The 10,551-nt window shown below is 37.6% G+C and overlaps 1 protein-coding gene across 1 annotated transcript in view; it reads left to right on the forward strand.

Annotated features, from left to right (window-relative positions):
• The window catches only part of LOC120522979, a 101,091-nt gene that overhangs the window by 84,719 nt on the left and 5,821 nt on the right, over nt 1-10,551 (forward strand). The window contains exons 14-15 of the mRNA XM_039743850.1: nt 2,932-3,020; nt 9,479-9,518. Coding sequence (XP_039599784.1) covers nt 2,932-3,020; nt 9,479-9,518 — 129 coding nt within the window. The remainder of the gene's footprint in view (nt 1-2,931; nt 3,021-9,478; nt 9,519-10,551) is intronic.

The following is a 10,551-nucleotide window of genomic DNA, read 5'->3' on the forward strand; positions in this document are numbered from 1 at the left end:
GCTTATGACAATGTTGCTTGGGTCCCATTTTAGCACCCATCTAGTGCTCTGCACTACAAACGTAGAGTGATGTGTCTTCCTGCTGCATGGACAGTTCTTAGGAATGAGAAACAGGGCTGTGATGGAGCCCAGAGGAAAGCACTTTTTGTGAGTAGGAAGAGCTGAGCTACTAGAGTAAGGGATAAGAGTGTGCTTTCGCGCCAGATAGGCTTTGTAGTTTAAACTTAGGCATCTACCTGTCAGTAGTAGACTGAAAACAGGATGGTGAAGCTGATACTTCCTTTGTATATGATGGAGCTGCTTGGGATTTTTTTTTAATTTTTTTAAATACAGTAGTTTGTTCTTGGCTGTAGCTGCTGCTGTAGCCATTACCATATAAGTAAAGCATAAAAATGCAAGTACGATATTATAAATTCCAATATTTATTTATTTTTACTTGGAATATTCAATTATTTTTTGGCTAATTTGACGTGCCTAGTAAACAATGTCAGCTTTTCAATGCTGAGCAATGGCTTGCAAATCCCTATTTTTTTAACCACGCTGTTTTGGCAAATGTAGCAGCGGGCGGACTCGTATGATCAGACGTCCCCATGAATACAGTTTAGACGGGTCTTTATTTTCAACTTTTGTTGCGGCAAAAGTAAATGGCGAGCAATGGTAATGATAATGATAATGGTAATGTTACTGCCAGAGTCAAGTAAAGATGGAACTTTAAAGCCATTGACTAGTGCTTCTCCCATATGAGAAAAGGCCAAAGGATTAGCAGGAGTCCTTTGCCCCTCGTTCTGTGTCTCTCTGCAGACCTCCGCCGCGTATCAGAGTTTTTCAAAGCATACTCCGCAATGTAAGAAAAAGGCCCTAATTTAGTGGCACAACTCCCTCTGGGTTCACAGGGATTCCGTTCTGGTTCTCCCAAATAGGTTTCCTCCCCTAAGGTGTTAATGATCCCCATGAGGGTGATCATATTATTATATGATTGTCCCCAGGTCAGCTGGGCGAGTTTAGTGGGTAGGTCATTTATTATACAGTAATTGCACAGGCCACCTTTTCTACAATATTTTGGGCATTTTTATTATATGGCTGTTGCCAACACCCGACTTTTGCCCACAGTGTCTGTCCTCGGAGAGACTCCTCTGGGTTGTATTCCCAGATCAATATTTCCCTCACATGCACCCCCACCTTTTGCAAAGAAATTTTTCTTTGTGGGTTTCTTAGGGTCAGTCCCCATCCTTGGAAGCCCATAATAGGTCTCCACTGTGTTCCTTTCAGAACCTGGCCCTTGTTTGTAGGTCTTCTGCCTACGCTCCCAGGTTCTCTTTAAGGAGAACTGGGTCGGAACATACTCCAGATCCCCCTGACACACACCGTCAGACCCCAGCTCGGTAACACAAGAACGGTACTCTCTTACCTGATAGGTCTTTGGTGGTCGATGATGATGTGTTGAGACATACTGTTGGTTCGGCTACCTATTCCACCAGGAGGCCATTCTTGCCGACTATACCACTGTAAAAGAACAAGTCTCAACACTCTTAAAAAGGTTTGGGGCAGCCACCCGTATATTGTTCCTAGCCGCAATAGGATTATATTGATACAGCAATGCTGCTTCTTTGAGTTCCACACTGAACTGCTTGAGTTAGCCAAGATGGAGGCTTTTATATCTTGTAACCCGGAAGTGACGTCAGTCTGGGTGCCGGAACAGGAAGTGACGTCAGGTCAGGCAGGTTTTCCCGTATTTGATCTGCAGAAATAACAGACAAAGGTTTAGAGAACCCCGCCACCCCCTGGCCTGGCGGATAATCACCTTCACTTGGTCCCTTCAGCTCGCTCCTAGTCACACGTGTGTGACAAAGGGCACCTATCAATCAGATAATCAGCTATTTGGTTCTTCGTGAATCTACACATATTTACACTATGGACATTTTATATGAAGTATTTTTTAATCTAATTAAAAAAAATATTAATGAGTGGCCCTCGTGGTCTGATTGGAAAGGCACTGACCCCTGAAGCCTGCCCATTGCTGGCTTGTTGAGAGCAGAGCAGTGGGGCAGAAACAAAAACATTTTGAAGTGGTTTGACTGTAAGTTTTACTCATGAAAAAAAGCAGCTTACTTTTCAAAATTACAAAATGGTTGAGTGTGGAAGTGAGGTGCAAAAATAGTTATGCAAAATACTGTAGCTTTGCATTGCACATTTGGAGTACCTCGATGACAAAATTAGTGCGGGTAAAATAAACAGCCATTCTTTTAGAACGTAATGTCAGCTTTGGCCTTAGAGTAAGACTGTTTTTATGTAAATTTGAATCACATTTGAATAGCAATGTTTGACCCAACAGCTCTGTTTGTCAGACACGCAGCATAAGATACTGTATATAATAATTTGCAGCCTTTGTAGTTTTCCAATTGCATTGTTTGAAATTGCGAATTCAATTTGAAATCAGTTAATCATTCAGCCCTGGATGAAATGGACTTCACTGTAAATTAGTTTTTTTAACATCAGATATATAGGAAATTGGCCAGGACCCAAAAACAAAACAAAATTGCTAAAATGGAGTTCATTCATTCTAATGGAATTTGATCTGTATGTATTTATATGATGTATAAATGCCAAATTGACAATACATTTACAATAATAAACATAACTAAAAAGATATTTAAATCTTACATTAATTTATTCCAAACAATCTTTAATTTGCAAACTACTGAAAGTGGAAAAGTAATTTTCTTTGTTTAACAATACATGCTTCTGCCAAGGCAATTGTCACTTCCAGTTCTTGCCTGTGAGTAACATTTTAATATTTATATGTGTTCTGCTGTGAGATATTTTGGAGCTACTACATAGTTTATATTGCTTATTTGTTAAGCTGTGTGCATACATTATAATGCAGAAGGTATTGTTGTGTTTTTTGTTTCTCATATCTTGTTAAAATTGAAGACAACTATGTCCAACCAAAGTGCCACTAGTAGCAATTTGGCGATTACTGATGTCCAGCCATCATTTGCTGAGAAAAATCCAGGACCAGGGTAAGAATTTAAAACAAAAATATGTTTTGTTACAAGTAACATTAATGATTTTAAAGTGTTTTGTTTGTTTTGCCAAATGGCATTCATTTCTACTTCATAAGTTAAATTGACTTGTTTAGTTTAAACTTTTTTGGGCAAGAGAATTTACATTTAAAGTCCCATTACATTTTAATCACAATCATATTTCTCGTATATTGTATTGGCACTAGTTATAAATTTTATTGGTCAAAGGTGCAACCTCATAAAATAAATGTAATCAACTATTTAAGTCATTTGTGTATTTACATGATAGGAATTGTATTTGAAATGGAATTTCTTTATTCTAGCAAAGTAAATAGCATAATGTATAAATGTGAAATGCACGTGTTAGGGTTTTCATGTATAACCATCATAAATCATTTATGTTGCTTAATATCTGGAAATGAAAAAGGAAGTACTTTAGGTTAATTATTTCCAAATTTGTTTAATGTGAAAATTTTTTTTCAGCTGTTGCATTAATTAAATATTAATTTCTCTTAACAAAAGGAAACACTTGAAATATGCTAATTTTATGTGTTTATTTACATTATATAATACAGAAATTGTGCACAAATGTATTTTTATGTTTTGGTTATGCTGGTTTCTCTGATAACCCCTGATGCAGAGTTTATAATCCCCCTTACACCCCTAAAAGATCTAACATGTCAGGCTGAAAAATACGTATGCTTTAGTGTCTGTACTCCACCTCTTAAGCCTTGGGAAACGTATTGTTTTAAAACTGAGGTAACATAAAGTATGTGCATTTAAATGCATTGTATTTATGAATATATAGAGAAAGTTTAAAATACACGAATATGCATTACATTCTTACCTCTTTTTCCTCCCATTCTTTTATCTAGTGTCTTTGATATATTTCATCTCTTTGCACTTTAAATAAACTATTTTCATCATGCATTTCCTTAATTTTTGCACAGTTCAGAGCTGGTGGTAGTCATAATTAAATTTTCGGTATTTGTTTATGCTTCCCATGAATGTGCATGTCCCTTGAGACCTTGAATTGAGTTAAGAATATGTTATTCCTATATGTTACATATAGAATAGTGTGTGTGTGTGTGTACAGTAGAGGTCAAACGTTTTAAGTAGACCTTGGCTGGAGATTTTCAAAGTCAAGGTTCACAACTCCACACATAAATGTTACCGTACAGTCCCAATGTAAAATCAATTAGGGTAGCTGCTTTATTTCCATAATATAAGAATAATAGATAAGAGAGAAATTTATTTCAGCCTTTATTTACCATATCAGATTATCACAGGCCTCCCCAATGAGGTTTTAACCTATTACATGGTGTCCATAGTGTAAACTGCCATAGAGAAATTGGTATTTACAAACTGTATGTGAAAATGTTCAAGGAGGGGAGCTGTGAAGGTAGGTAGAATATTTAAATAAAAATAAAAAAATGATAATAAATGACAAAGACAAAAGTTATTATAACTTAGTGCAGGCATCTTCCTTGTACAACCCTTGATTATCAGCAATTTCAGTTTTCGCACTTTTGTTTTAGCTTTCTTTCCTTAGTCTGTTGGTGCCACCAAGTGTCAGACGTTTGTCTAGTGAAAGATAGAGAAATGTTCCAAATCAGGTGCTGCAAAATTCAAAGCAAGGAAGGAATGAAAAAAGATAGAAGCTGCTGGAAAAGGTCTTCCTTTAAAAATATTATTTCTTACGTTATGCCAAATAAAAATTCCAGTTATTCCACAAGGGCAAAGTTAAGTTTTAACAAGCAGTTTTTGAAGAGGTTAATCACGGATGTGCACTGATAATTTTACAATTTACAGGAAATACCTGCCAGCATGGAATGTTCTAACACCAAATGACAGAGTATTGATAAAGAAGATTTTGTGAGGGTTTTGTAATGTATAAGAATGGAAGGTGACAAAGAGAAGCATTAAGTAGGTGTTGCCTAAAAAGTTAAAGATCTAGTTGTCATGTATGGAAAAATTATTGTACTACTCAGAACAGCTACTTAAGTCCAATTAAACACTACAGAAGTGGCTGACTGAAGACCATGATGCGCAAAATAAAATCAAAACCCTGGATTTCAGGAATATTTTACTTTGAATAAACTGGAATTGGTACCTTTCCCTGTGTCTGCAGTATTTTTTTCAGATACATTTGCTGTGGTCCAAATCCCAAAACTTGTATTGGATTGATTTAGGCCTTAAAATTCGATCATATTGTGCCACTTGATGAAATCGTATGGTTGATTCATACCTTTTTGTTGGATTCTTTAGGAATCAGCTGTGGAAACCACCACTGTAACTGTATACTGGAAAAACTGGATTTAAATAGGGAAAGATGGGTGATCCTTTCTAAAGACTGTTGTCCATCACTAATAATTGACTTATCAGTGATAATCCTCTACTCATTTGTTCACTCTTATATTACTAACACCTTTACCTGTACTTTACCTATAGCAACTAGTTTATTTTTTTTTTAGCAAATGCTCATGTTATTAAACAACAAAAACAACATTTATTTATATAGCACATTTTCATACAAATAATGCAGCTCAAAGTGCTTTACATGTTGAAGAAAGAGAAAAAAGACAAAATAAATAAAAATTTGAATAAGGGAACACTAATTAACATAGAAAAAAAGTAAGGTCCAATGGCCAGGGAGGACAGAAAACACACACAAAAAAAAAATCTCCAGGGGCCTCATGTATAAACGGTGCTAACGCACAGAAATGATGCGTAAGAACTTTTCCACGTTCAAATCGCAATGTATAAAACCTACGCTTGTTCCTGTGTGGTTACTCATTATTTTCCTGACGCAGCTTTATAAATACACTGAAACTAACCGCATATTGTTTATTAGTGTAATGCATCTGATTGTAATTAACTTGTAACAATATAATGGTCCAGGGAACAGCCATAGTATTCCAAATACCATAACTGCTTTAGCGTTGTTACTCTCACTTCTCCTTCTTCTTCTTCTTCTTCTTTCAGCTCCTCCCGTTAGAAGTTGCCACAGCGGATCATCTTTTTCCATATTACTCTCACTGCACCACTCGGAGTATTTATATCACTGTATTTGAGTGTGAATCACAGCAGCAGCTGATCGGAAAGAGAATTATTGGTATACAGCTTCAAGGACACGCTGTCTCAGCCACTGCAAAACGTTTTAAAGCCTTTCCTGTACGGACCTCGCGGTTCAGAAACAGTTTCATCCCAAGAACTTTAAATGCACTCAATCAATTGCTCCTTGTAGAACGGTTTGTACTTATAAGTACAATCACCCCACTGTAAACTTGCACTACAGTTATAATATCTCACAACCTGAGCCACTTTATAAAGCGCGTATTTACATATGATGACGATATCATTTTTAAGGTGAAATGCAGCAAAATATGTTTATTAAATTATACAGATAAAACTTTAACTTCATTTAAATAATCTATATTCTTCACTGGGAGTGTCGTGAAAGATAGAATAATTAAACATGTACAACGAAGATATTTCAATGTTCCTTAAATGTTTTGAAGAATCGGCGCTAAGCTTACAGATGACTTAACTTCTATTACAGAGCTGATTGTGTAGCGATCGGTTATTTGGGGAAAGAAAAGCACTGACTGCAGTGACGGCTACGCCAATATATATTGAATATAAAACAGAAAGAGAAAATAACAACACAGCTAAAAACGCAGCGACAAATTTCGGCAAAAGTTAAATGCTTGTGTCATAAGCACGGGCGGCTATGCAGTTTCTGCAACGGACGTGGCCATCCACCGTGCATAAGCTACCTTACTGACATGGGAGGCGAAGGAGCCACCGATTCTTCCTCTGCCCAGTGCCACCACAAGCCTAGAGCCGCCCCTGAGTACTGCTGCAATAAATTATTTCATCGAAGTGAAACCCATGTTTAATAACGTGCTTTAACTCCTATCATCATAAAAATGATATCACGTATACATCTCAGTATTTTAGTTATTCAGAGAGCTGTAATATCACGAATGTAATGGATTCTGTGTCCAGTTGGAGGATGAGAAAGCGGAAGCAAATAGTGATTTACACACATAGAGTAAAAGATCAAATACAAAACAAAGCATTTAACGTGCTACTTTATTACGATGTGATTTAAGAAACTGGTTAATTAAACGATTTTAAGATGAAGTTTATGATGTTCTACTTTAATGACAAAATAAACTACGTGATTAAAGTGGAAATGTCGAGATTGAAGTTGACATTTCGTGCTTTTTCCCCACCGTGTGCCTTTTTTCTCTGTACCCTAATAAGCTTTCATATGACACTCAGACAGTGGGCTACAACTCGCTTTTTTACGGCGACTTTGATATGTGACTTCTTTTTTATTTCCGGCACTGTGTGATTTTGTGAACATGAGCTTTCAAGTTTCTCCAACACGCTATGTCACTCGATCAACTTCATTTTGTTGATTATACCACGGTTTATTTGAACAAATAGTATGTTTTTCCTTTGCCTCCACTTGGTATTCGCTGAAATTCTTATATTTTTCCCCGTGCTTTTCCCATTGTCTTTTCACAGAAGGCTGAGCTTAAGGGCGATTTATATTCATTTGCATATTCAAACAGGCGTAATTCTGAGAGGAGTTGGGGCGTTACATAAAGCGCGTGTACGAGCGTTAGTTTTCACGCTGATCGGGATTTATGTAGCGGAAGAACGTGGAAGTTGGAGTACGCACAGATTCCTGCATCTGGATTTTTCTGTGCGTAAGCACATTTCTGCTTTTGTGCTTACGCCATGTTAAAGTGTGAGTTCTACGCACGGCGTTATACATGAGGCCCCAGGCAACTGGAGAAAAAAAATAAAATCTGCAGGGGTTCCATGACACGAGACCACCCAGCCCCTATACTTAAGGGACTATCGTTGAAATATCTTACTGCAACTTTTTGTTGCCTTAAACTGTTTATATATTATTTGGTGCAGGATTCTGAACATGTAACATTTTGTTGTTGGCTATGAGATATCATTCATCCATCCATTTTTCCCAACCTGCTCTTAATGCTTTTGATGAAGCAGTCAGTCATTATCCAACCTGCTATATCCTAACACAGGGTCACAGGGGGTCTGCTGGAGCCAATCCCACCCAGCACAGGGTGCAAGGCAGGAACAAATCCCGGGCAGGGCACCAGCCCACCGCAGGACACGCACACACTAGGGACAATTTAGGATCACCAATGCACCTAACCTGCATGTCTTTGGACTGTGGGAGGAAACCAGAGCACCCGGAGGAAAGCTACGGAAACACGGGGAGAACATGCAAACTCCACGCAGGGAGGACCTGGGAAGCAGACCCAGGTCTTCTTATTGCGAGGCAGCAGCGCTACCACTGTGACACCGTGCCGCCCCATGAAGCAGTGCATTATTTGTAAATCCAGTAGAATTTTTTGAGTGCTAAACACTGTTCCTTTGAAGAGTTTAAATCTCCCAGTGTCCATTATGATGTGATGTCAAATGAAAACACAAAGTTGTGCATGCTATAAAAAAGGTAGAAGGCATGTTTTACCAAAAAGCCTTTTTAAATTTGGCATGCATTTTGATCTTCAGACCTTTCTATAGATAAAGTACTTGTAATTTAATTTTTTATTATTCTTTTTACTAAATTTGAATATAATTTGGTTGTGTGCACAATAATGAAAACTGCAGAACTAAAAACTTTAGACTCGCTTTTAGAGTTAGTGCATAAATTTTACTTGGCAAACTAAACATTATGCGTAGTGTTCTAATTGTCTGCCACCAGTGTCCATCTTACTGAAAGAAAATTATTTATACATATATGGTTCAAGTGGTGTTAATCTGAAAGGAAACAGGTCTGCGTTCTTGAATATTATACCACGTTTTACACCTGAATTATCCACTACTATAATGTTGCCTACATATAAAATAATATCCCAAGTAGACCATGACAAGATGTTAAATCCACTTTTTTCTTGCAAAGATCTGAAAGGGTGTCTGTCCTGCTAGTTCTAAAAAGACATGCAAAATATAAGAATGCTTGAGGATGCAGTTTTGCATTTTGCCCATTTTCTCATTCAAATATCTTGCTGGTGGATATCCAGTACACCCAGTCACTTCTTTCAAACACCCCTGAAAAATAGGTTAACTAATGTTTTTATTACTCCATTGCTTAGATATAATGTAAAGATTAAAAGCTTCATTATGGAATTTTAAATACTACATCAGTGAAGAATGCCAAGGTGATTTTTTTAAAAATTCTTCTGCCAACAAAGAGGCAGTTACACTTCATGTGAAATATATTAAGTGTCTTAGTGTTTGTGTTGAAAATTGTAAAATAGTGGTAAGGTTCTAAATGACATCTGGAACAGATCTGCAAATTTGTTATCTAGATCCCATACTTGGTGGAGATTTAAGGTGTACTATTCTGTAGTAGTATACAATAAGACTATTTCTTGAACTAAGGTTTATTTATCTTTTACCAGGGAGAAGATTAACGAAATGAGAGTGGATCACAACAGACAAGTAAGAGTTATCCACTGTTATATTGTTCTTAATTCACAGAGGGTCTTTATTTTGTGTATTTAAATGTTATGTATTGTGTAGTTAAGAGGTTGAAGAAACAAGTCAGGCTGTATCCCGTTTGTCAGTCATTTTAAGCATTTTTCTTTGCTGATTGTGTTTTGTGTCTGTGATGATAGAGTACCCGTGTAATGCTGCAGAAGTTGGAAATATTCTCATTTTACTGCTGTGTTTTTTAGTATAATATAGATTTGCTAAAGCATCACAGCTCTTTTCTTAACACTAGATTACTTGGTAGTGCCACAGCCTATTTGATTTCTGCACACTACATTTTTACACAGATTCCAGCATATATTTCTTATGTAATCAGTTTCTGTCTGACTAGAATGGCAGCATACTCTGACTAAATTAATTCTGCTATATTAATGCCTTTTGTTTGTGATATATTGTATGTCCTTTTTCATAAAGTGAAACAGTTGAGAGGTAATTCTGGTTGAAGCCCTGTCAGGGTGACCTGTAGTTTACAAAAGTAAAAGAATTATGGTGTAGAGTTAATTTATACATAAATATATACTCTTGCTTCTGAAGTGTGTGTGTGTGTGTTGTGGAGGATGGCCTGCCGTTTATCCCAGCCAATACCCCCAAGCCGCCAGGTGGAGCCCTCCTTGCAGCATGGAGGTCCCCAGAAGACCAGCAGGGCATCATGGACAATGTGGTTTTTATGCACAACCCTGCTGGATGCCATGGGGGCCACAAGAGGGAGGTGCAGGGAGGACCGAGGACTTCTTCGTGCCCTATGACCCGGAAGTTCGTCATAGGAAGAGCGACGGGCTTCCGGGTTGAAGAGAAGAGCCTTTACCTGACCCGGAAGTGATTGAGAATCACATGGACTGGGGATTGGGAACACTTCCGGGTCAGGGAATATAAAAGGACTGTGGGAGCTCCCAGATGGCGAGCTGAGCTGGGTGGAAGGGTGGCAACGCATCTGGGAGCTGGAGGATTGGTTTATTGTGTATTATTAGTGATTATATGAGTA

The sequence above is a fragment of the Polypterus senegalus genome, chromosome 2 (genome assembly GCF_016835505.1).
Source record: "Polypterus senegalus isolate Bchr_013 chromosome 2, ASM1683550v1, whole genome shotgun sequence".
NCBI lineage: Eukaryota > Metazoa > Chordata > Cladistia > Polypteriformes > Polypteridae > Polypterus > Polypterus senegalus.